At 35.7% G+C, this 27,770-nt stretch overlaps 2 protein-coding genes across 10 annotated transcripts in view; both read right to left on the bottom strand.

Annotated features, from left to right (window-relative positions):
- sobpa (sine oculis binding protein homolog (Drosophila) a) overlaps positions 1 to 23,241 on the bottom strand; it is a 71,836-nt gene extending 48,595 nt beyond the window's left edge. For 5 of the 8 annotated variants that reach the window (XR_015505394.1, NM_001098618.2, NM_001441451.1 and 2 more), the window contains 4 exon segments: positions 22,938 to 23,241; positions 11,698 to 11,769; positions 9,173 to 9,308; positions 2,017 to 2,214 (listed from right to left, as the gene is read on the bottom strand). Coding sequence is in view for 7 of the 8 variants with exons in the window: in NM_001098618.2 (NP_001092088.2) it covers positions 2,017 to 2,214; positions 9,173 to 9,308; positions 11,698 to 11,769; positions 22,938 to 23,033 (502 nt within the window). In the remaining variant the exon portion in view is untranslated. 8 annotated transcript variants of the gene reach the window in all.
- The window catches only part of LOC147834238 (uncharacterized), a 92,648-nt gene continuing 85,818 nt past the window's right edge, over positions 20,941 to 27,770 (bottom strand). Inside the window, exons 5-6 of one of the 2 annotated variants that reach the window (XR_015506183.1) lie at positions 26,229 to 26,290; positions 20,941 to 21,208 (exon numbers count right to left, since the gene is read on the bottom strand). Coding sequence is in view for 1 of the 2 variants with exons in the window: in XM_087279560.1 (XP_087135686.1) it covers positions 25,557 to 25,581; positions 26,229 to 26,290 (87 nt within the window). In the remaining variant the exon portion in view is untranslated. Of the gene's footprint in view, positions 21,209 to 23,560; positions 25,582 to 26,228; positions 26,291 to 27,770 lie in introns of those variants that run through there. The other variant, XM_087279560.1, reaches the window with a different exon arrangement.

Raw genomic sequence — 27,770 nt, 5'->3', positions numbered from 1 at the left:
CAAACACAATGCATAAAACAAAAACACGATAGTGGCGAACAGTTGAGAACCCCTAAATGCTGGTATCAGTGACTGGCGCACCTCCACTGTTGACATTTAAAGTACTGACCACAGAAATTATAACAGAAAGCATGGTCCGATTTTGGTCCGTTTCTTCGACACATCAGCATGGCCTCCATCTATTATAATGTCTATAGGTATTGCCAATCTCTGTTCAAGATTTGTTTACGTACATGAATGTGTGAAGTATCACAAGCAATGTATCAAAATAATAAACTTTTAAAGCATTTCGGGATAATCATAGCACAGCTCTTTGATAACGAGCTAAACTCTCCTTCCTCTCTATGCAGAATTGGATGAATACAATATGTAGCATATTCATCGTTCTTTTTCTACTTTGGACAAGAGAGGAGGATAAAGTATCACTGCTTGAACTGATTCTGAAATGTGTTTCCTTTTTCGTAATGGATTCTGCATCAGCCTCAGTGTGCAAATGTTTGTTTATGTGACAAATTTTTCACATATGAATACGAAATAAAACACATACGAAAATTTCGGACTTCAGTGTGCAAAGACCTTAAGACTTTTATTTCTGTTTTCTGTTTATTTCTGTAGTACATCCAACTGAAACAAAATATTGAGTAGGGGTGGGTCTTTCTTTTTGCATACCATTCCCTTGTAGCAAAAGACAAAACAAAAGATGCTGATGTCAAACTGCCGCATAATGCTCATTTTACCCAGAAACTGTTTGCAAATGTATGCCAAAGCATGTATTTGCGGTTTCCAAAGATTTAGCCCTGAGCACGTATTCCCAATGAGCCTGTGTTAAATACATCCTTCATGCATCCACTCTTGTGGTCTTGCCCACTTGAAAGTGTATGTCAGCGATAGTAAGTGTGCAAGGGTCCCAGATCTGGGAAGTAGCAAAGTCTAATGCCCTTAAAGGCCACTAAATCCAAATAAAATCTCACATCTCTTAACACTGCTTTGGATCAGTTTTTGTGACAACTTGTTTCCCATCATTCATCAGGAAATTTAAGTAAATTTAATCAAATAACATTGCATTGAGATTGTGTTGCATATTGATACTGAGAAAGTATTTTAGAAAATGCTGCAACTGCTTTTTTTCACATAATTAGAAGCACCACAATTAAAATGTCATTCACAAGGATGACTGAAAAGAAATTTTGATGCTTAATTAAAGGGGTAAAGTATTAAATGTGTAATTAAAGCCATCAAAGCTTTACTTGCATTTTTACAACACTACATTGTGTGCCATTGGTTAATCAAAAGTTTTGCACTCACTCACAGACTCCATGCCTGAACACTTGGGGCAAATACAGGAAATACATTGTGTAAGCAGACAATTGATCGAGGACAAAGACTGTATTGTGGGTATTTGGATAGGCCCTAAGTTGTTTATTCTTGAATCAGAATGAACATTTTGCATTGTTTTTCATTCGTGCCTGTAAATGTAAAAAACAAGTCTGATTAGAGTCTTTTTTTTCATGACTCAAACTACTACGTATTTGATTTTGTGAGACAAATCAATATGTGTATTTTCCTACTATAATTATATGGCAATTTTCTTTGAAATTCAGTTCTTGATGCAAACTCACATTAACAGCTCTGATATAAAGATGGTTTTTGTCGTTGCACTACAGATTCATATGTAGATTTAAGTAGTGATATAAAAATGTAATGCTATACTGATTGATATATGTACAGTCAGTTAAATACATGTTTAATTTCAGCATATGAGGACTTCAATACAGTCAGCTTTGCTGTCTTTAGCAAATAAACAATATTATATGTATACAAATGGTCAAGCAATTACTAAGTAAACTTTGCCAGGCGCAAACATCTCAACACAAATCTTATTGATAAAAGTACATACATGGAGGTACATTCACCTGTATGAAAGTATGAAAAACCCATATGGACCTATGATAAACATATTTTGTACAGTTTCTGTGTGCAGGTTTGATGCTCAGATAACGTGGCTGTGATTCTTACCTGCTGGTGCTTTTATGAGAGGGGGCGGGATTAAGGGCACTATGATTGGCAGGCCTCCGTGCTCCTTTGAGGAGGAGGGGTTTACAGACGACTCGGCTGTCACTCCATTGCGTGATGTGGGAGTAGAGCCAGAGCTGTTGGCGTGTGGAGGAGAACCACTGCTGTTCTCCAATGTGGATGCTTTTGGCAAAGAGTTCTCTAGAGACGAGAGAGAGGTGATGGTGAGTCATTTATGTCTCACAAATCAGTCATGGTGTGAAATATGTGAAGTAAGCGGAATCTATATTTGTTGAGCAAAATACCATTGGTAGGTCAAAAAATTTAAATGATTATTTCAACATAATCAATATGTAAGGAATAACTGACACTAGAGCTACCTAGAACTACTTCACTGTGCACTCATCTGAAAATAACTGCCATGAATAACCTTAGAATGTTCTTCAGCCAATCGGAATCAAGTATTGGACTTTGCATAAGAAATCAAAATCATCACGAGTCCATGCTATTGTAGCCATAATATTTTCTTAACATTTACTCAAAATCTAACAGCAACATTTTACTTCCTCTGACATCTCAGGCTGGATTTTTCCAATTGTTACTTGGTTATTCGGGCTTTGTTTTATCAACATTCAAGTCTTACTCTGGTACAGTATATAACATCAAAGTAACACTGTTTAATGGATAAAATCAAGCATTTATATTACATTATTATCATTATTAATCGTTTTAGTAGGAAATATTAAATTACAAAAGTGATGTTGAATGAGTTTTCACACTGACTAAAACATGGCAAGCTTATTCAACATATTCGGTGTATGAAAATGCTAAACCACATTTATTTTCTTCATTATCAATGTTTTAATATAACTTTACAAATAAAAATGGATAATGTTCCATTTCATGGGCACATACTTGACAACAATGGTGAACTAAAGGGCATTAGGAGTACAGACGCTTATAGTTTCATTCATGGATGCTCCAATAAATGATAACTCTTTACATTTGGAAGCTAATCATCAATTTATGGGCTAACAAATACAAAGTTGTAGTATGAATTTAGCTGAGCCTGATTACGATAACAAAACACAAAGAAGTAAATAGGACAATTTATTTTATTAATGACAAAAAACAAAACTGCTGGGAAAGACCTACATTTGTCTTTCCCCACATCATTTAACGTCTGCAAATCTGGTGATTTTCTTATTGGCTATTCTTATACAAACAACTTGTCTTCCCTCAAGCAAAGTGTGCTTTTGCTGTGAAACATTTCACATCATTTGAAGACACCAATCAAACCCTTATTATGTAAACTTAATAAGCTGTATCCTTCTATCTCTCTTTTGTGTAATAGATACAAAGGCGCGGTCAGCACCTATGGTGATATGTTCTGGTCCTGTTCAGAAGTATCTGATTTTTGGAAAAGTATCTTCGGACTTTATATTCAGGCTTTCGAAATGGACATTAAAATTGTTGTAGAATAAATGGATTTTCAGACTAGGCTCTAACTTGGCCTAAACATCAACAACTCTCTCTTATGTTTGGCATGGTGCTGGCCAAGAGAGTGATTTTAATGGAGTGGAAACCCACGACACCTCTTGGTTTGTTTTGAATGGTTAGCTGACATGGTTTCTGCCCTTAAGCTGAAAAGGTTATACGGTTCTCTAGATTTTCAAACAGAAGATGTATGATAAACTATAGGGCCACTTCCTTAAATGTATATATCAACAATATCTCTGTAATATTTTTTTTTTGTAATAATTTGTTTTCTCCTTTCTTTTTACATGTAATTCTATTTTGTTTCTAATTTCATTAGTCTGGCTGAGATTTTTTTTTGATGGTGCTGTATAATTGCTGTATTGTTCGCTACTGTTTGTAGTATGATCTAGTTAGTATCAAGTAATAACACTGAGATAGTTTTATTAACACATACAGTGCTCAGCATAATTGAGTACACCCTATTTTGAAAATGAAAATTTTATTAATTTCTTAGTGAATATAGGCTTTTTTTTTTGTTGCATTTAAACTAAAAATTAAAAATTTATTAAACAGATATATTTATTTAAATAATATTTTAGTCACCACACCTAATTAAAATTTGAAAGATAATACAATTAAAGTCCAGAAAGATAATATAATTAATGTCCAGAAAGATAATACAATTATCAAACAAAATATGTATATATATATTACAATCTACAAAAATTTCAACAAAATTTTTCAATTTTTTTGCCTCTCTTGATTTTTCTTCTATTTAAAGTCTGTATTTAATATTTTTCTATAACATATAAATTTGGGTGTATAAGTTTTTGGACCTTTATCAAAAGTTATTTTGTTAAGCTCCAGATTTGGCTTCAGAACTGACTAATCTAATGTATATGTATAAATATAATATTGTAGAGCTTCCTATTCAAAATAAGAATTTAAAAAACATATTTGTGACGAAGTGTACTTATATATGCTGAGCACTGTATGATGTACACTATTGGGTGTTATGTTTTCATAAAAACTTCTATTAAAAAAAGTAAAATACATAATTAAGTGATTAAAAAATAGCATTACAAAGCATATACATCATTAATGACATTGTCATCTGTAATTAAAAACATGAACTTCTTTTTTTTATTTTTACTAACTCTTTGTCATTTAAACTTACATTAAGGCTCTAGCAGTAAATCCGAAGCACACCTCTCCAAAGCTCACATTAGCGTTTTGACCTGTTACGTGCCAGCAAACTGACTAAATAGCTCTTACAGAATCTCGAGATGACATTCTCACACAACAAACACTCAAACCCACCTGCAGCAAATAAGACAAGATTCACCAAGGGCAGCCAAACAGATAACCGGCAGATAGCAGAAAAGCCCATTTGTAACTAACTGCACGCTCGTTTAGAGACGATCACGGCTAAACGAGTTAATTAAGTCTGATTGTCCTTCGCCTAATCTCTCCACTTCCAGCAACGTCAACTAACAATAGTGAAATATCGTAATCTGTGGCGGTGGATTTGTCTGACGGCGGAAAGTAATTACGACGAGCGTCACATGGCAGGCGTGGTAGGCTGGAGAAATGGGGCTGAGAGCATGTTAGCTGGGAGCCGTCTAATGCCTACATCACCATTTTTCTTTAATGGAGGCTGGAGTATGGACTTAGTGAGGAATTAGCCAGCTCATTGTTTCGGCGTCTCATTCTCTGTCCCCACAGGGCCGCCAAAAAAAATGGCTGACAGTTTAAGACTCTCTAATGCTCTGGCACGGAGGCCAGCCAGGAGACGGCATGGAGGGTGTGCAGATAAAGCTGTGGGTTTATCACGCTGCTCTCGGGGGAACGGCAGAGGAAGTTCTGGAATTTGTGCACTTTTTTAACAACGTTTAAAATCTGACAGTTCTTGTTTTCGGTCCTGTCCTTGTCAGGATTTTGTGTCTTATTATCATCCCAGAATTCCCTCTAGACTCTTTGTGGTGGCAAACAGGTTTGTGAAATTAACCTGCTGCAGTGGACCTATCGGGAATTAAAGGATGATAATAAGATATAAAAATGCATGTTTTGCATGTTAGTGTCAAGTGTTCATAGCGTCCAGAAGGTATAGGTAGGTGCTAAAACTTTCTTTGAATATTAACTGGGTTGCAGACCAAAAACCAATGCTAAAAACAGATAATATTAATTCATTCATTTTTTTCGGCTTAGTACCTGTATTCATCAGGGATCACCACAGCAGAATGAACCGTCAACCTATCCAGCATATGTTTAACATAGCGGATGCCCTTCCAGCTGCAACCCAGTACTGGGAAACACCCATACACAGTCATTCACACTCATACACTCTGGCCAATATAGCTTATTCAATTCACCTGTACTGCATGTCTTTGGACTGTGGGGGAAAGCAGAGCATCTGGAGGAAACCCAAGCGAACACAGGGAGAACATGCAAACAGAAATGTCAACTGACCCAGCCGGGGCTCGAACCAGTGACCTTCTTGCCATAAGGTGACAGTGCTTTATTCACTGTGCCACCATGTCGCCCTACAGATAATATTAATACAAAATTTATCTAGAAAACAAGGAGTTTTATGCTCAAGGCTGGACAGTAAAAGGAACAATACTGTAAAGTTTCATTATAGTCTCCATCTCAAACTGTGTCCAGCAGAAATTGGCTAATTTTTTTTATTATTTTATTTTTATTGAAAACTTTTTAAAAAGTTTTTCAACAGAACATAGAGTATTCCACATCAAATAATATAATAAATTAATCAACAAAAATAATACAATAATACATTTTACATTGTTGCAGATTCAATGCATTTAACAGTTGTTTAAATGGCAGTAATCAATCCATTTCTTCCAATGTTTTAGAAAAAAGTCTTTTTAAGTCTCAGAATAAATTTAAATTCTTCCATATTGCTTATTTCCTTCACAATTTCTACCCAATCACCAAGAAATTGGCTTATTTTCTTGCAGCAGGTAGTTTGCAGGCTCAACAAAAATGGGAATGTGATACACGTGTTTCAACTCTCTGAAAGGTCATTATAACATGGAATGGGACAGTTTTGATTGGTCATTGTGCAGATTTTGTTTTTTGAGGCCTGGCAACCCTGATTTTGAGCATTAAATTATCATATTAGATTTGAAGAAGATGGCAAGTTATGCTGAAGCACTTTTACTGGCTTTTGTCTAGTCCACATTAAACGCTTACCACATTTATTTTGCCTAAATAACTCCATCATGTTCAACAAAACATTTCCTAGATACAAAATTATGTAATATTAAGCAATCCTGAGCATAAACGCTAAAAGGAACTCATGTCACATCAGCCAAGAAACACACATTCTGGCACTTTCTATCTACTGACCTTTTTTTCCTGCACCAAATTTGCAGTGACCAGCAGGTGTCCCTTATGTGCATTCAAAGGCTTGAGAAATGAACCACTTTTCAACACATCTGGATGAAAAGCTTCAAAGCTATTTGCACCTTCATCTCGCCACTACTAATTGACATGGCAGGCCAAACAAATCAAGTGTAGAGGGACCTATTTGCAGTACTTCTTTTACTAAACACAAAAACAAGAAAGATAGCTCACACCGGAGAGCTCAGGCAATAACAAAACAGCACAAAAATGTAAGACACTGAACTGAAGTCAAGAAAAAAAAAGTGATAATGAGGACAGAACAAGCGAACCGTGGGAATAATCAGTACGTGTGGCAACAAACAAGGTGAGAATTGTGTCTAGATTAAGGAGTCATTTACACAGCACTGTTCTCAACTAAAAATGGCATTTTCAATATGACAACCTGGAAAACATTAAAAATTTATATCCCGATATTAGTCATCTCATATCTTCATAACGCTAATTAGTCCTTATAGAAAATCATCATACCCTGTGAAAATCTATAACTTTACTAACGTTACACCCTGCTTTCAAAACGCCTTCGGGATAAAGTTGTAGAAAGACACAGAAAAGGCTATCAAACATAGGCTGGAAAAGTTATTTGGGATGTGATTTAATTTCGGGCTGTGTGAAAAATAATGTAATTATTTTAAAGGGGTATGATGATAAACTATAGATTCTGTATACCATGATATAGTACCTTTTCTGAAAATACAATCAATAATTTGTATATACTGACCACATAAAAATGTCTTTTTCAATTTTACTAAAAAATACTAATTCACATGTGATTATTTTCTTACTTTATTTAGCTCACTTTATTAATTACTTTTGGGCAAATGTTTGATTAAGAATGTAGAAAAATAAAATTAATATTAATGAAATATTATGTAAGTAGTAGGTAGTGCTGTCGCCTCAGTGCAAGAAGGTCGCTGGTTTAAGCCTCGGCTGGGTCAGTTGGCGTTTCTGTGTGGAGTTTGCATGTTCTTCCTGTGTTTGCGGCATGGGTTTCCTCCGGGTGCTCCGGTTTCCCCCACAGTCCAAAGACATGCGGTACAGGTGAATTGGGTAGGCTAAATTTTCCGTAGTGTATGAGTGTGAATGAGTGTGTGTGAATGTTTCCCAGAGATGGGTTGCGGCTGGAAAGGCATCCGCTGCATAAAAACATATACTGGATATGTTGGCGGTTCATTCCGCTGTGGCGACTCCAGATTAACAAAGGGACTAAGCCGACAAGAAAATGAATAAATGCAAAAATACTGTACTTTTAGACTTGCAACTCACTATGCTGTTATTCATGTTTCTGCCTGCATTAACTTGGTGGCAGGTAAGATGGCGCATGTATGTAACATACAGTTGAAATCAGAATTATTAAACCCCCTTTGATTTTTTTTTCTTTTTTAAATTATTCCCAAATTATGTTTATAAGAGCAAGGGCATTTTCACAGTATGTCTAATAGTATTTTTTCTTCTGCAGAAAGTCTTATTATTATTATTATTTTTAAATATTTTAAGGTCAAAATTCTCAGACCCTTTAAGCTATATTTTTTGATAGTCTACAGAACAAACTATCATTATACAGCAACTTGCCTAATTACCCTAACCTGCCTACCTAGATAACCTAATTAACCTAGTTAAGCATTTAAATGTCACTAAAAGCTGTATAGAAATGAGTTAATAAAACTTATGTTTAGAAATGTGTTGAAAAAAATCTTCTCTCCATTAAAAAGAAATTGGGGGAAAAATAAACAAGGGGCTAATAATTGAGTTAATTTTGTTATGTATTCATGAACCTGAAGCAAAGGAAAACAGTACAAAAGTCCAAATACAAAACGACAACTTCATTTTCATCATTATTATTCTAGACTCCAGTTTAACATGATCAATCAGAAATTACTCTGATATAATCATTTGGTGCTCAAGAAACATTTCTTAAATATTTTTATGTATACTTTACATTTTTCGTGATGTAATGACTGGTTGAAAAGAATTTCTAAAATCACTAAATAAAATGTTAATTAATTCGAAACCATAATCCATACAATAACCTAAATCTGAAAAATAAAATACTGGCAGTTCAGTACCAGGATTTGTACCATAATTTATGACAAACCCAGAAAATAAATTTATACAGTCAAAAAATAACATTTTGACAAATAGTGTACTATTTTCATTCAATCATGAGAGTTTTTTGCCATTCACTGCATATTCTTTGTGTAAATCCTCCTTTTCCTGTGTGCCAAGGGTAAAGTGGTGTATCTGCATCAGATCTCACCTTTCAGGACAGAGATGTGTTGCCGCATTTCTCCGTCAGGATAGTTGCGGATCTCTATGTCGTCCGAATCTCGTAACTCCACTTTATCGTATCCGTACCATCCAAGTAACTCATTCATGGTGTTTTCAGCAAAACTCTGCAGAGAAACAGGGCAATAAAATACAATTTACAATCTTTTTTTTTCAATCTATCAAACAAACTTCTAATCATTCTCAGGGATTAATTCTCCTAAAACTATTGCTGCTTTCATAACACATTTATCCTGACAAGCATACACACACAAACACACACACACACATACGCAGAGGAATTGTGAAAGAGTGAATAATTGCAGTCTGTTTGGGAGGTGTACTGCACTGAAACAATCAATGTAAAAAACAACTCTGAGTGGCAGATTTTGCAATGCAGATAAACAAAAATCTCCACAGGGAATCTTATGTTTGCATGGCTGCTGTGAACCAAGGCCAGAAGTAGCATCCAAGAAATCCACTAGCTCATCCATGGACAAAATCTGACTGAAAATAGCTTCAAACGTTTCCGCTCCATATCCCTTTAAGAACAAAATCTGGAGAGGCTATAGATTGACCAGGGCATCAAACAAGCATCTCGCAAACAACACTAATCCAGAGACCCAGAGAAAAGGAGCATTTTTAACAAATCAGAGCAGAAGACATGCATCTTCAACATATCTCAGCATAAAAGATGGAGCACAGTGTTTCATTTATTATTGAAGTATGTTTTACGGGAGTATTACTTTATTCTGCACTCTTAAGATGAATGATTGGTCCATCTATAACAAGCATACAATCTTAAAATTCCACAACGGGTTTGTTACAGTAAAAAAGGGTTCTTTGGATGTAAAATATATTTCACTATAAAAAAATAATTGGTTGATTTAAGAAATGTACCCTGGAAGTTTTTTAAGGAACCCAAAATGGTTCTTCTATTTATTTGTAAGAGTCTGGTGCTATTTGTTCGCTATAAAAATATCAGGTTCCTTCAACACAAATCAATGAAATTTAAGTGAATTGAACATTAAACAATTAAAACAATTTAAAAAGTTGTCACAAACATTTTAAAGTAGTTTGAACAAGCAACAAAATATTTTTGAGTGTTTTTTTTGTCACTTTTGTGAAATTTTACTAATACTTTCAGAAAAGTGAGTGAAAATAGATTTGAAGTAAAATATCTTATATATCTTTTTTCCATGTATTTAAATCTCTATTGTTTAAACATTTAAAGGATCATCTCAAAATAAAGAAACAAATGTTTTTATAAATGCTGTATTTTTATTTTATTATGTGTAGAGAGCACACAGGTTCTGAGCAAAACGAAATAAAAGGTGTTAAGTCATTGATTATCCATTTTCAAAAGCCATAAATTTGGAAATATTGGGACGAAATAAAAACATAAACAGAGGTAATTTACAGGCCTGTGATTTCTTTTCATTAATTGGACATTTGTGAAATGAAATATCTATAACATTTGTATAAAATCTGTATTCACTGAATCAAATCAACAATGAAGAATGGAATCATAAATTGAATCAAATCAAAATCTGAGCTTGTGAATCTGAATCGATGTCCAGCCAAGTGAACACACGGTGTTGGCTTCACATATAAAGTATAAGTCAAATTATATTCATTCATTTTCCTTTGACTTAGTCCTTTAATTCATCAGGGGTCTCCACAGCAAAATGAACTGCCTATTTATCCAGCCTGTGTTTTACACAGCGGATGTCCCTCTAGCTGCAACCCAGTACTGGGAAACACCCATACACTCTCACATTCACAACCGACAAATATGTTTTGTTTCCTTGTCAGTGAAATTTACTTACAAAAAAGTGAGTAAAAATTGTTTTGAAGTAAAATCCTACTGTATATATCTTTTTTTATAATTTTTAATTCTTCAAAGTTTAAACATTTTAAAGAATAATCTCAAAATAAAGAAATGAATGTATTCGTAAATGCTGTCGTAATGACTAAAAATAGCTTGTATTGTGTGTAAAGAGCAAACAAGTAGAAGTAAAAAACATTGTGATTAAGTCAATGTCTATTCTCAAAAGCTATACAGTAAATCTATATTATGACTAAACAAAAACATAAACAAAGGTAATGTACAGGTCTGTGATTTCTTTTCATTAATTTAACATTTGTAAACTGAAAAAACAACAGCATTTGTATAAAATCTATATTCACTAAATCAAATCAAGAATCGAGAATTGAACCATAAATCAAATCAAATTAAAATTTGAGCTTTTAAATCTAAATTAATATCCAGCCTAAGAGAAAACAAAGTGTTGGTTTCTTATCTATAGAAGCTATAAGTAAGTTTATATTACAGATTAAATTAAATGTGTAAATGACAAAACTAAAAAAAACTAAATTTTCATGGTTTTCACAGTTTTTTACAATCTCTCATACCATAAAGAAGCATAAAACATCATATATTTGCTTATTTATTATATTTCCATATCATTTTTTTGTCATTTTGTTTGTTTTAGTCAATCTGAGGGAGGCTCTCACCATCAAGTAGGGCGAGTTGCCATGGAGATTGCCTGCCTGCCCCGCCCCTGGGAGGGGCCGATTGGACGGGACCTGATGAGACATGAGTCAACAACTGTCAATCAAACATACATCTGTCAATCAATCAGTATTCTGTTCTTATCTGTTGTTGGAGTTATACATATTTAAAGTCTTTTGCATGGGCATTAAAAAATTAAATTGTAAATCACAATATTGCCATATTCAAAAAAGCATTCTGTATACTGACATTCATTTTAAACAAATACACAATATATTTAATATTATCAAGACATAACAATGCTTTCCAAGTCCTCCTAGATTGCTGTACAGTGTATTTCTACATTATTTCATTAAGAAATGCAAATATTTTTGTATTAGTAAAATGCTGTTTAAATATGTAAATGAGGCACTCTTTTTCTCATATACGTGCACATTTGCAAACATTTTAGCAAATCTTAACACATAAAATCAGACTCAAAAATCTTGATTAATTTTCACAAAATAAGTTTTTAAAGGGAAGGTTTTGTGTATCTCTCTTTTTTTTTTACTAATTCTGAAAACACTTTTTTGTTAAATAAAATAAATGCTGAATATAATTGTGTGTGAAGACATCTTCCTTTTAAAGTATTCAGAATGTAAATATAAATGAAACTGTGAAAAATCTACATGGTGCTGAGGTGGAGATGTATGGCTCAATGCCGGATGAGATAAAAGTTACCAATACAAAACAATAATAGCATATTGTCATTGAAATCTACAGTCACAAATTGATCAAATTCGACAAAATAAACAGTTTAGATTTATTTTTGTGTGTTCTTTACATTAGGCTGACAAATAATACTCTAAAAATAGAAGGAAAAAAAGCACTTAAGATCTCAAAATCTCAAGAGGGATGAAAAGCACTTGTATTGGCTGTAGTGTATCGCTTTGGCGTTTCGTTTTTGCACTTGCGCGGTGTGTCCAGCAGGGGTCTGTCCTGTGTCTCTGGTCTGTAAGGTGAGGCGTGTGCTTTAGGATGAAGTTCACAAGGTCAGGTACAATGCGGTAATTACACCCCGTCCACAGGAAACCCTACTAGACTGTATCAGCACAGCACAGATCAATCCTGCATCACCTGAGCCGCCTTATAAAGTGTTTCTGGCCACTTCTGGAGCTCTGATCGTCTGGGAGCACCGTTTAGAGGTGGCCAGAGTTTCCTCCGGAGGGCTGACCTGAATTACACCCCTAACAAGAGGTCACGCGTCATCAGCACAGGGTCAAAGGTGAGGTCACTCTAAGCTTTAGGCACAGCGATTCTTTATTATTATTATTATTAAAAATAGAGCAGTGTGTAAGATATTTTAAGAAAACCTTTTAAAAGGAAACAAACAAAAATACTACAAAATACAAAATATTAATACACTATACAGCTGAAGTCAGAATTATTAGTTATTTTATTCATTATTATTATTTGTCTAGATATTTTTCTATACAGCTTAAAGTGACATTTAAAGGCTTAACTAGATTCATTATGTTAACTAGATAGGTTAGGGTAATTAGGCAAATTATTGTATGTAACTATGGTTTGTTCTGTAGACTATTGGAAAAAAATATAACTTAAAGGGGCTAATAATTTTGACCTTAAAATGGTTTTTAAAAAATTAAAAACTGCTTTTAATTTAGCCGAAATAAAACAAATAAGGCTTTCTCCTTTTTCTCTCAAAATGTTATCAGACATTCTGTGAAAATTTCCTTGCTCTTTTAAACATCATTTGTGAATTATTTAAAAAAGAAACAAAAATCAATGGGGGGCTAATAATTCTGGCTTTAACATATATATATATATATATATATATATATATATATATATATATATATATATATATATATATATATATATATATATATATATATTTTTTTTTTTACAGGCCTGTAGCAGCCTAATGAAAGGGATGGTTCTTTTTTGAAGTTATATGCCTCATTTTCTATTTAATCATGAGACTTTAATACTGCATTTTAATGAAATTTTAAGCACTATTTCTAGCTAAATTAGCTTTTCGAATGTTCATAACAAACCTTACTTCTTGATGTACCAAAAATATTTCCTAGAGATTTAGAATAAAGAAATATGAAAATACATTTAAAAATTCATGGATAATAATTGCAAAAATAGTATTCAAATTAACTTAAATATGGTACGCGTTTGGTACTTCACATATTTTATTTGTGATTTTTTGTTTCAAGAGTAAGGACCAACATTTTGAATAAAAGTCACTTGCAAAATGTTTTTTCAATTTAAAAATAATACAGTAGTGAAAAATGACTTCACTTCACTTCCCAAATATGACATCAGATTGAAAAATGAAAATATATGTTATCATTGGTCAAAACTGATTGGCTGAAGTTTAAATTTGACAATTTTAATAAAAACAACTTTTAGGAAAATGTAAACACTTTTAAAAAAAAAACATTTAAAGTTTTTTTGTCATTTGATTAGTTAATTTTACCTGTTAATCATTAACTGTAATTGAGCTTTTAAAATTTTGTATATATAACACAAAAACATATGTACATTTATTTATCTATTTATTTGTTTATTTGTCTAAACAATGTTATCTATAAAATGAAAAGATCCCAGTTGTAAGAGCAACAAATAGTAACTTGACTTCGAGTAGATCATTTGGAAAAGTGGCAGAAGAAAAATCATGGTTTGGGGTTACATTCAGTATGGGGACGTGCGAGAGATCTGCAGAGTGGATGCCAACATCAACAACCTGAGGAATCAAGACATTTGTGCAGGATAGTGCTTCTTCTCATACTTCAGCATCCACATCAAAGTTCCTGAAGGCAAAGAAGGTCAAGGTGCTCCAGGATTGGCCAGCCCAGTCACCAGACATGAACATTATTGAGCATGTCTGGGGTAAGATGAAGGAGGAGGCATTGAAGATGAATCTAAATAATCTTGGTGAACTCTAGGAGTCGTGCAAGAACGCTTTCTTTGCCATTCCAGATGACTTTATTAATAAGTTATTTGAGTCATTGCAGAGATGTATGGATGCAGTCGTCCAAGCTCATCGGAGTCATACACAATATTCATTCATTTTCCACAGCACTATGACTTTATTTACTATATTGTACATCATTTCTGTGAAGTGACAAAACTTTTGTCTAAACAAAGCCAGACCTTACTGTCCTAAATGAATAGTTAAATCAAGGCTTAATCATATTTTATTTTGGTAAAATAAGCATAATCTAGAGGCCTTTGCCTTTCATATAAGCCACTTCTGATACCAAATGATCAACTAGAAGTCAAATTATTATTTGTTGTTCCTAAAAATTGGATAGGTGATAATGTAAAAAAAAAAAAAATATATATATATATATATATATATATATATATATATATATATATATATATATATATATATATATATATATATATATACATATAAACATGTAAACACTTAAGTGGGGGTAAACACTATTAATATTAAAAACTAGAATTATTCTTTCCAATGTATTCACAAATCATGCAAATGACCATCACAAGTAGTTATGGCACTAGTAACTAGATTTAGCAAGGTTGTTACATTCCCCAGTAAAAAAACAAAACAATTTAAAACATCCTCATATTTGCTTGTGTTTGTCTTTCAGACATCAGCTTGTGTTCAGTCAAAACTCCACACACACATAAATGCAATCTGTAAATCCCTGCACTCCTTCCTCTTAAGGCCACCCAATAGTTACACAAACTCTGATAAAACCCCCAATATAATGCACTGTATTTAATTTTTAAACACTATATTTCCTTCCATACAAAAAACAAAATCAACTGGGAAGACAGAGAAAAAATTACAAGATCGTTAGCAGCAAATCTCCTCTCTCTCTCTCTGTGTGTCGTGATTGTGACGGCGGGAGGAATCAGACACCCTGCGCTTCGAAACATGAGTAGGTCACTGTACACCATGATAAAATTCCCTCCTCCCTTCACCAACTTTCCTCCTCTCTCTCCTCCCAACCCACACTTTTCCATTCCCTTCTTGCTTTTTTCTCTTGTCCCTCTCTCACTGAATATCACTTTCTCTCTCTCTCTCTCTCTGACGCTCTCTCGCTCTCTTTCTTTCTCCCCCAGCACCACTATGCTCTGCTTTCATTTCCATCTACCTTCCTTGATATCCGATCCGGCCTGTATTCTCAGCTTTCAGTTTTTACAGCTTAGGCTGCCTATTGCTGTATACATTCCTTTCTCCTCATCCCCCTCTCGGTCGGGGCAATCACCAGCACGGGGCTTATTTTACCAGACGCACATGAAAGCAACACTGTCAGACGTCTCTTCTGTATCTCCCTCTCGGAGGTATAATCCTCCGCAAGGCCACATTGTGAACAATCAACCGTATTGCTCTTGTTCTTTGCCATTTTTGCATGTAAGAGAAAAATGAAACAAAGGCTCGTTTTAAAGCACACCAAAAAGCGAGGGACTCCTCATAGGCTGTGTGTGTATGTGTGTGTGTGTGTGTGTGTTGGTGGAAATCTGATACATGAGAGGGAGAAATTCATAATGCTCAGGTCTCAAGTTCTCACTGAGGCAATAAGAGAGAAGTGCAGAGTAAAAACGCAGATTGTATTTGTACACACACACACATACACACACACACACACACGCTCTTTATGTGTTACAGTAAGCTTTGTTTGTGCATGTACAAGCTATTGAATCTTTCAAGTTGACAACAAAAAAAAACTGGAGACGGGTCTTGATGGTGCAGCTGGATGGAAGTATTGAACGTGGCTGTGATTTTCAACACCTGTTCGCACATGTATCTCAGACCCCTCGAACAGACCCTCGCTCTGGATACTGGACACCGCGTATCAAATTTAGCTTTGATTCCACTGAACCCGATCTATGTCTGTTGACGCAAATGTTTGGGGAAAAGTTTTGTTTTGTCTCCATGGCTTTAGCGTTTCCTGTTTTTCGTGTTGCGTGGGGTGTGACACACGAACATTGTTTGTCTGTGGCGTTTTGCATATACATGGACCACTGGCCTCTGTCTGCTGTACCTATTGTGTGTGTGGAGTTTCTGCACGGGGTTTATAGGACACCTTTATGAGCCTGGTGAAGACGTATGGGATGTTGTTTATGGATGGAGGCATGTATTCAGGATTTTGGAAACCAAAAGTAATGATTTAGAAAACCATATATATATATATATATATATATATATATATATATATATATATGTGTTAAAATAAGATATTAATTGAGCAATCAATCAATTTCAATACTGTTTGGGATTTTAGGGAGAATATGCTACAGTTGAGGCTGTTGAGGAATTACTCGTTTTAATCTAATTACTTACACAATAAGGCAATTAACTAGTCTAATTAGTTGCATACTTAATCAGGCTGAGAAATTATGTTATAGGCAAAAATCATTAAAAACATATTTCAAAAAGTTGCTAAAGAAAGAATTATTTGATTTGATTTAGCTTAATTTATTACATATAAACTTTAAGGTTATAATAGTTGTGATAAATTTGTTTCACAAGTTGCATCTAAATTGATCTTGATGTATTTACCAAACATTTATTTCAGCTCCAAAAAAGATTGGCTTACTTTAAAAAGTTTTAATAAACATCTAGGGGCGACATGGGGGCTGAGTGGTTAGCACTGTTGTCTCAGAGCAAGAAGATCTCTGGTTTGAGTCCCAGCTGAGCCATTTGGCATTTCTGTGTGGAGTTTGCATGTTGTCCCTGTGTTTGATTGAGTTTCCTTCAGGTGCTCTGGTTTCCCCCATTGTTCAAAGACATGCAGTGTACGTGAACTTAATAAACTAAATCGGCCATAGTGTGTGTGCACTCTAAAAAAAGGGTTCCTTAAGGTTCTATGTAGAACCTTTAGGTTCTATACTTGGCCAGTAGAACCTTTTACCAAAAATGGTTCTATATAGAACCTTTTTAGGGTTCCATATATGAAGTGCTTGATAGAACCATTTTTGGTTCTATATAGAACTATTCCTTTGAAGAGTGGATGAGTATGTATGGATGTTTTCTAGTACTGGGTTGCAGCTGGAAGAGCAGCTGCTGTGTAAAACATACACTGGATAACTGGATGGTGGTTAATTTCACTGTGGTGACCCCTGATGAATAAAGAGACAAAGCCAAAGGAAAATGAAATGAAACATAAAGGTTGAATGAATAAATAAAACGTAGATTACATATATATTTATATATTCACTTTCTTTTCGGCTTAGTCCCATTATTAATCAGGTGATCGCCACAGAGGAAATAACTGCCAACTTATTCAGCATATGTTTTACGCAGGGATGCCCTTCCAGCAACCCAACACTGAAAAATACCTATACACTGTTGAGGTCACACACATACACTATAGCCAATTTAGCTTATTCAATTCACCTATAGCGCATGTCTTTGAACTGTGGGGGTTACCAGAGCACCCGGAGGAAACCCGTATCAAACATGTAATTGCCACAAACTGTAGTTCTAGTTTCATAGATTTTACACATATATATATATATATATATATATATATATATATATATATATATATATATATATATATATATATATATATATATATATATATATATATATATATATGTATATATATATATATATTAGGGTTGGGCAGTAGACAATGCCATCGTTCATCGCCGATAGCCAATAGACAACACAATGCTGAGCCGGCATCACCGATCCTCCACCCCATCTTTTGAATCTATCAGGTCACGTGTCACAGCATCAGTACACTTCTTTCACTTTCACACTTGTACTTAATAATTTTAGTGAAAACCTCAGATACTGTTGGTTGTGCACTTTTGTTTACCGACCAACCTCCTGCGGAAAAAGTGATTGACAAGTGGTAATTTGAGGGTAACTTATATTTATTTATTTAAGATTTGCTTATGGGTAAAACAAAGACCATGCGGGTCAGGTTATTGAAACGATAGGCTACAAATTAATTTATTATTCATAAATAATTTATTCACCTCCGCCTATGACGATGCCATCGTCTATCGCGATGTTTCACATTAGACATCGTACGATGCAAAATCGGTCGACATCGCCTAACACTAAAACACACACACTTACACACACACACACACATATATATATATATATATACACACACACACACACACACACACACACACACACACACACACACACACACACATATATATATATATATATATATATATATATATATATATATATATATATATATATATATATATATATATATATATATATATATATATGAAATAAATATATGAAAAAATCTATGAAGCTAGAACTGCAGTTTGTGGCAATTAAATGTTGACTTGAATGACTTAAATAATTTTTTCACTCAGTCTCAATTTCAAATTTCAGTTTCGATGTTTCAAAATAAAGACTTTTTCAAAACTGTGGGTAAAACATTTTTGCAGTAAAAACTAAGCAAAAACAGACAATAGTGTGTCTAAAATATCACAGAATATTAACTTTTTATTTTCTGGACTGTTGTATAAATTAAATTACGTAATACATACAAATGAGACAAAAACCTCACACTGCATTATAACCAAATGAACTATTATGACCTATAAAGGTCTAAGGCAGATCTGTTAAGCGTGCTGGTCATTTGAATGTGACTTTTCCTTAACTAATTCTTTAAATTAACATGTTAAATCATAAGCTGCCTTCACAACCAATTGTTCCACTTGGATATTTTCATATTCTCAGACATTGAATTATGCAATTTTATGGCAACAAGTTCTAATTCCTATAACTCTGAGAACGTAAATGCTTTTTGGGAATTAAAATACTGTAATTACGATGTGTCTTTCCTTTGCATTGATTGGCTTAAAACTGATTGCGGTAGTGAGAAGAGAGGAATAGAAATGATTATAGGATTATTTTGCTACCTGAAAATAATGCAATCCCCATTTTACATATGGTTAAATATATCAGACTGTATGTATACACTACACAAATGTGTAAGCATACATATGGGTTTAAATGATACAGCCTTGCATGTACTGCAGGGGATTCCATATATATTTACATGGGATATACTCTTAGAAAAATACATAGAAACTTTCTATTCTGTTTCAGAGTTTTACTTTAAAAATTAACATGTTTTGACTGAAAGATCATTTAAAAGCACATACAAAATACAAAAGCTGTCAGTTGGACAGTATCCATTCAAAATATACATCTTTCTACATTTTTTAAATCCCTAAAGGGTTAAAATGCACCACCCCCTTTTTTTCTGAGAGTACCCTTTAAACTTATCTTTCAGGCAAAAATATGTTAATTTTCTTGCTAATGTGATTTTGTGTTGTTGGAATTATGCAAGGTGCCTGACATTACAAGCATTAGTGTTTAAGATCAAGAGTCAATCTCTTCATCACATGACTACTCTTCATTTTTGCAAAGAGGCATTTAACTTGTGGAGGGATCACAGGGTGAGATGTGGGTGGTTGTCGCTGAAAAACACCTGTGTGTTACAGGATAACGGAGGCAATTACGGGAAAAACTTCTGGCAGTTATTTAAGAAGCTCCTATAATGATGAAGCACATAAGTGAGACATGATTTTAATGTTTTAGTCCATCTTAAAAAAAAATAATAAAAGACATATTAGAGGCTAATTAATTTTCAATATGTGTATACTGTATGTATACTGAAGCACCACTTATTACCCAGCATGCTCAGCCAATTTTTGCTTAGCCAATTCTGACTACCAGCTATGTTTTGTTATGATGTGTGGCTATTATATGACTATACATATACCCACAAAGCATTATTGCTTGCACTAAAGGATGTGTGATGCTAATGGAAAAGGATTTTTTAATGCATGTGTTTTTAAGTGGTGCACAGGAGGAATATACACAGTGAGAAAAGCGAATTGCTGACAACAACTGCAGGTTGCTGTCTGGAGAGAGCTTGGCCTTAAATAGTTGGGTGGGTTGAAATGTGGTCTAATGGTCCACTCTCTGTCAAAATCGTGGCTGAGAACTGCTTCATCCACAGTCATGTGGTAAAAATGACAACTCTACGACTGAAATGACAGACTTGTGCCTGACTCTCACAAACTACACCTCTGACAACGCCAACACTCAGACCTCCAGACCTTTGGAGATGCAAGTAGTGGATTTCTCAAGAAAGCAAAGACTAAACAATGTGTGGCAGACTTGAAGTACAAGGAGAAATCAACGAATTGTGTTGCACTTTAATCTCTCGTTCAGTAACCTAAAGGATTATATTACAGTTTGAGTGGAGTTTTATTTTAAAGCATGTTTTTTTTGTTTCGGTTTTTACTATCAGTATAGGAAGCAAATGCACAAACAGGAAACACATTCATCAATTTGAACATTCAGTGATATTTGTTCTAATCTCTCGCTGTCGAAAAGCGATTGTATAAAAATTGATTCCTTATTAAATGAAAGGTCAGTTTGAAGGACATCGCAAACTTGTTGCACAGGCAGTGATGAGATTTTCAAATCAATTCATTGATGAACAAACAGCAAACACACTGCAAACATAAAATCACAGGTCAGAGAAGTCTTTTTTTTAAGGATAAACAGTTTTTCTAAACTAATTACATTTGTGATTCATGCAGATAATACACATCTCTTGGATAAATGATTTCTGAGCTTTTAAATTAATCTGAATTCATATGAATTTGATGAAACATGCTATAATGTCAGGAGAAAATGTGTGTTTTATTATTATTTCTATAAAAAGCAGTAAATCAGTTCTTTTCAGTACTTCTTTTAAGTATAGACCTCTTATTAAAAAAACATTAAAGTCAGTGTGAGGATTTATTCATTAAACATAAACAGGAAATGATACCACAATGGTCGTAGACCCTCATGACAGTATTATAGCATTATAACTCTTATACTTAATTTACTTATTTTCCTTTTATAATATATTTTTCCTTTTTATAATGATATATATAATTTTTAAGAATGGTTTAATAATTACGCTTCAGAGCTCTCTACCCCCCCAATAATTCAAACCTCGCACATAGCCTGCAAGCTCCACAATAAGTCTGTTTCTGCATTGTATCCTTCAGTTATCACTCTCCCTCTCTGTGTGTGAGTGAGCTACGTCAAACTGAAAGATCGCTGGCGTTTAAGGAGACTGGAGAGACGCACGCGTGTTTCTCCGCTACAGGTCGATCAATATCTGTCAAATTTAGAGCCCCGGCGGAGCGGTGAGCCTCGCGCAGCTCAGTCAAATAATCACTGACAAGAAGAGAGAGAACGGAGCAATTTCACCAAAGCCACACGCGCCTTTACAGCAGCCTAAACACGTTATCAGATTAACAATAGGAATAAGGAAATGAGTCTATCTACAACTAAGGTATCACCCGGGATGTAGTTTGATGTGGAAAAAACGCACAGTCAATTTCTGGCGTTTTCAAAACATCAGGCTGCAGGGCAGCTGATGCAAACGCTTCAGACAATGAGCACCACAAAACCAGGAGACAAAGCGCCTGTGTGCGCCTTCAAAACACAAACACACGGCTCTGCTCAAACAGAACAAAAAAGTGAAGAATCCCCCTGTTCTTAAATACACTAAACTATACCTGCATGTTCAAAATACCCCCAAAAGGTAATTAAAATGTGCGTTTGTCACAAGCAGACAGCGCTCCGTCAGTGTTGAACAGATGCACATCTGGAGTAGCCAGCGTCAGAACAGCTGGACAGCTGCACCCTTCCAGCATGCTTTCCGTTTCAATACTGAGTTTTTACTCTGTTCTGAGGCTTGTGTTGTTGGGCTGAGTGATAGTAACGCGCTAGTAGTAGTAGTAGTAACGCAGCAGTTTGACGCGGAGACTGACGCACTGGATTTTCCATCAACTACAGCGAAGCCAACAAGGGGATTTCACTCTAAATCATCTCATGGTGTGACTGGGAACATTTCACATGTATACGACTGGAAAAATCATATACATGTGTGTTTAGATAAAACCTATAATGCAATACAAACAAATCAGATCATCTGGAAATGAATGGCTTGGAAGGTGTTTGAATTAAGCTCGAAATAGAAACGGGAGGAAAATAATGCCGACCTGTTCTGCAAACCAAAAGAAAAAAATCAAAGTTAGCTGATTAACCCCAAACACACAGCGCTTGAATGAATCGGTTCTCTATATTCAGTCCGAGGGCGGAGCGGCGGTGCGCTCAACGCATCCAAAAATGACAAGCCTTTATGGGCGCCAGTGAGAGAGCGCGCGCGCACGCACAACCTACCTTCATCTCTGCGTTAATTTCCCTCTTCACAGGGTGAGCTGGCTTTCTGCTCCTCTTGCTTTCCGGAGGTCTTCCCTCTTTCTCCATCTCAGCCATGTTTTCTTTAAATCTCAGTCAATATTTAGGGGTGAAAACCCCGCGGGCGCACGGCACGGAGCGAGGCGGGGCGGTTTCAGAGTTGCGGAGTGGCAGCGAATGGCAGGCGCGTGAGAAGCCCCGGTGAAGTTGATGCTGCTGCTGCTGCTGCGGGCTCACGGTGCCCGGTCGAGTCAGCCATCTTCTGCCCGCTATTTCTCAGCGGTCTGAGCGCGAGCAGGATCGAGCCCTCACGGAAAGCCAACCGAGAGGTTGAGAAAAAAGAGCGAGCCAGACAGGGGGAGGGGCCTCCGCCGTAACTCTATACGGCCACGCTGATCCCGGGAAGGCTATTTCCTCCCCAATTTTCCACAGATCGGTTTTCACTCAGGACTCCACGCGTGGCGGAGGTTGTCGCGCGATAGGAGTGAATGGGTGCCGTTGTCTGATGTGTTATCTTTCACCCCGCGCGCGTTATCAGCGCTCCGCAGGGGGTGCTTGATATTGTCACACTAGACAATTAATGGAAATAAAACAGTCAAGGGGTCCTAATCATTTCCTTTTAATTAAACATCTTTCAATGGGTGGAATTATCTTAATGGGTGTTGGTGTTTATGAGACAGATTTCCTCAGGTAATTAAAACCCACTCTGAAGGTGTGCATGAGTGACAGACAAAGACTTAACAGAGGCCAAACAAATCTGTTACAAGAGATTGAGATTTATGTCTGCGTAACGACTGCTTGGGTCGTATGGGGTCCCACAAAAACGTCTCAATAAATGTAGCTTGATTTTTCAGTGTTTTTCACAGACTTGATGATGTAAGACCATCTGCCCTTTACCAGCAAATGCTTCTTTACTGAAGAATGACAACAAAAAAGAAATTATTGTGTCCAAATTAAACAAACATTACAAACATGACTGAAAATACATACATTTGTTAAAAAGAAAAAGAAAAAAAAAACTCAAAAAAACCACAGAATTCACTCATATTCATTTCATATGAGTTAAAATGGGTTTCAAGGATCAAATGAAGTGCAATATACACTTACTGGCCACTTTATTAGGTACACCTTACTACTACCAGGTTGGACCCAATTCTGTCTTCAGAACTGCCTTAATCCTTCATGGCATAGATTCAACAAGGTACTGGAAATATTTCTCAGAGATTTTGGTCCATGTGCACATGCTAGCATCCATTTTGCGAATCTCCTGTTCCACCATATCTAGGGGCAGACCGGGACATAATTTTTCACCGAGAAAAGGTATTGAAGGTGGCCAAATTCTCAGGCAGGCTGTGGCATTGACACAATGCTCAATTGGTACTAATGGGCCCAAATTGTGCCAAGAAAATATCCCCCACATCATTACACCACCACCAGCAGCCAGAACTGTTGATACAAGGTAGGATGGATCCATGCTTTCATGTTGTTGATGCCAAAATTCTGACCCTACCATCCGAATGTCGCAGTAGAAATTGAGACTCATCAAACAGCGTTTTTCCAATCTTCTATGGTCCAATTTTGTTGAGCCTGTGCGAATTGTAGCCTCAGTTTGCATCCGGTGTGGTCTTCTGCTGCTGTAGCCCATCTGCCTCATTGTTCATTGAGTGTTCAGAGATGCTCTTCTGCATACCTCGGTTGTAAATAGTGGTTATTTGAGTTACTGTTGCCTTTCTATCAGCTCAAACCAGTCTGGCCATTCTCCTCTGACTTTTTTTTTCGGACCATTCTCTGTAAACCCTAGACATGGTTGTGCATGAAAAACTCAGTAGATTAGCAGTTTCTGAAATACTCAGACCAGACCGTTTGGCACCAACAACCATGCCATGTTCAGAGTAACTTAAATCTCCTTTCTTCCCCATTCTGATGCACAGTTTGAACTGCAGCAGATCTTCTTGACCATGTCGAGATGCCTAAATGCATTGAGTTTCTGCCATGTTATTGGCTGATTAGAAATTTGCGTTAAAGAGCAGTTAATAGAGCTAATAAAGTGGCCGGTGAGTGTAAATGTTGATTAAAAATATATTTGATCTTGTGTATTTAACACATTATTATTTTCACCTGATGTCCAGCAGATCGATCTAACTAGACCTTGTGTGCGAACCAGAGAGCACCAAATATTCACCTGCAACAAAACCAATCATGTCACACACCTTCGATATTAGGGTAAATCTGCTCTCCAAAAGACACAGTGTTCTATGAGAGAAGATGGAGCCCGTAAGTCTGAACAGAAAGAGTTAATGAACTGTAACGATGAAGATGAAAGTCAAGTAAACAGTAGACAGTTATTTTTTGTGCGTGTCTTTGTGTATGAAAGAGAACAATCAGTACATTTAACCCTAAAAACATCCCTTTCAGTTCCCCTCCCTCTGGTTTTGTTCATCTCCAGCCCACTGGTGTAGTGGCTCTCAAGCATGGCACATACGGTGGCACGAGACCTCCTTTCTCCCCTGGATGGGACCAGAGGCCGTCGTCCTTGAGAGCGTATCGACGTCCCGTCCCAGATCACTAGCAGATGCGCGACGCTCTGAATGAGTGCATTGTTTAGCACACACAGCTCTGGCAGCCCCTGCCGAACATTAGCCCATGATAAACAGTTACATTCTAGAAGGGATACTGTTACCCCTCTTGATACTAAAGGAGGTGCTTCAGCCCGTTCCTCTAACAGGCCAAACTGTGTTTTCTCCAGCGTGGATTGGCTTTCATTCCGATTCGATTCCATAGCTCTTAGCCTTGTGTATCAAGTGCAGAGGAATATGGTTTGTAAACACAAGTAAGGCTCTAATATGCAATGACAAATAAGATTAGAGGATGGAATTCACATCTCTCGGGAAACGCCTGGTGGAAAAAGTGTGGTCATGAGACAACATCAGCCTTTTCTGTTCTCATTGTAATCCCCGCTTGTTTATATTGTGTGTGCATCGTGTGTTTGTGTGTGTGTGAGAATGTGTGTGTTAGTGTGTCTCCATTTCAAAAAGATACTTATGGGATTTCTATGAGAGGGAAGTATTACAAAAGGAATTAAAAGTAGATGTAAAACAGCTGGATGCCGAATCCATCACTGGTTTGCGAAAAATAAACATTCGTCGTACAATCACAGGGACAGATGAGGCTTTGAAAAATGCAATATTCTCTTTGAAATGCTGTACAGTCTCATCCAACATAGCGTCATCTTTTTATTTCACATGCACACCACGAATGAATTCAGAAACTCACCTCATATTATCTTTAGATGGGACTCGGATCACTCCAGGGTCTATGCAAAATACAGCTCTCCACTGAAACACACAACAGCCCCCAGATGAGGATCAGCCTTGCCTCCGCTCAGTCTTTCAGGAATTCAAAGGTACAAAAAAGACCAATTAAAAAGTACATGTAAGCGGGTTTTTCACTGCAGATTGCTTTCAAATGTTTAATAAGTAGACACTTTTCATTTTACCTTGAATTAATTTCATGCTTTTTAAAGGCATAGTTCACTTAAAAATGAAATAAAATAAGTTGCTGTTGCTGCAATTTATTCACCCTCAGGCCAACCAAGATGAAGGCGTCTTTCTTTTTCAATAGAAATTAACCCTTGTATGATGTTTGCAATCAGTTTGACCCAAACTAAAACAAATATTCTGGAGCGAACTGACAGAGATGCTTAGAAATTAATTTTTAAAAACAGTCTAATTACATTTGCTGTTCTTGTCACCTCACAGCAAGAAGTTAGTTCGAGCCCTGCCTGGGTCAGTTGGCATTTCTGTGGAGTTTGCATGTTCGTTTGGGTTTCCTCCAGGTGGTCCGGTTTCCTCCACAACCCAAAGATATGTGCTATAGGTGAATTCATTCATTCATTCATTCATTCATTCATTCATTCATTCATTCATTCATTCATTCATTTTCTTTTCTGCCTTGTCCCTTTACCATGCAGCTCGCTATAGATGAATTGGGTAAGCTAAATTGTCCGTATGTGTGTATGTCTTGATCCTCCAAGTTGGGGGTTGAGCGTTGGGAATGACCTCTTAAAAAAAATGAGATGTTATGAAACAACAACATTGTGCAGCTAAAAATTAACTTCGATGTAAACGGCCCGGGAAGCTGTAAGTAATTAAATTTGGTATTTTTGGTGATTTACACTAATCTGTTGCAAGTCTGTTTGACCCAAAACTCGTAACTAAAATTACTAAAATGTACTAAAATAATACAAGTTTTCCTAAACGATTCCAGAACGATTTTCCTAAAATGTATAACAGCAGCTTTCAATATAGCCATCAATATAGCGTTTTTTTATGACACTTTATAACAATAGTTAATATTTTTACAATACTGTGACGATTGAGTTTAGGGTTTGGGTGGGCGTTAAAAAATACAATTTATTGAGTAATTTAATGTATAACTTAAATTATACTCGGTACAACTACTGTTTTTACATTACTGTGACAGTCAGGTTTAGGGTTGGGGTAGGGGTAGACGTTAATAAAATATAATAAATGGGAAATTTAATAAATAATATAAATAATTCTTGTTAAATTCCAACTGCCAATTGAAAGGGGTGGTTCTTTTTTCTCAAAAAGTGGAGCTATTAAATGATGAGCTTCAAATACTACATTTTAGTGACATTGTAAGCACTAATCTTTGCTGCATTAGCTTGTGGGATGGTGATCATAACCACACTTTTTGATGCAGCAAAAATAAGTCCCACAATTTTGTCAAAGTACTTACCATACTATTTTTCAACAAAGTGTTCATTTAGAAATGTGCGTTTAGGTTATTACA

This window comes from Danio rerio, chromosome 13 (genome assembly GCF_052040795.2).
Source record: "Danio rerio strain M-AB ecotype USA chromosome 13, GRCz13ab, whole genome shotgun sequence".
Lineage (NCBI taxonomy): Eukaryota > Metazoa > Chordata > Actinopteri > Cypriniformes > Danionidae > Danio > Danio rerio.
Note: the sequence above shows the minus strand (reverse complement) of the source record. Positions and strands in the feature narration are given on the sequence as shown.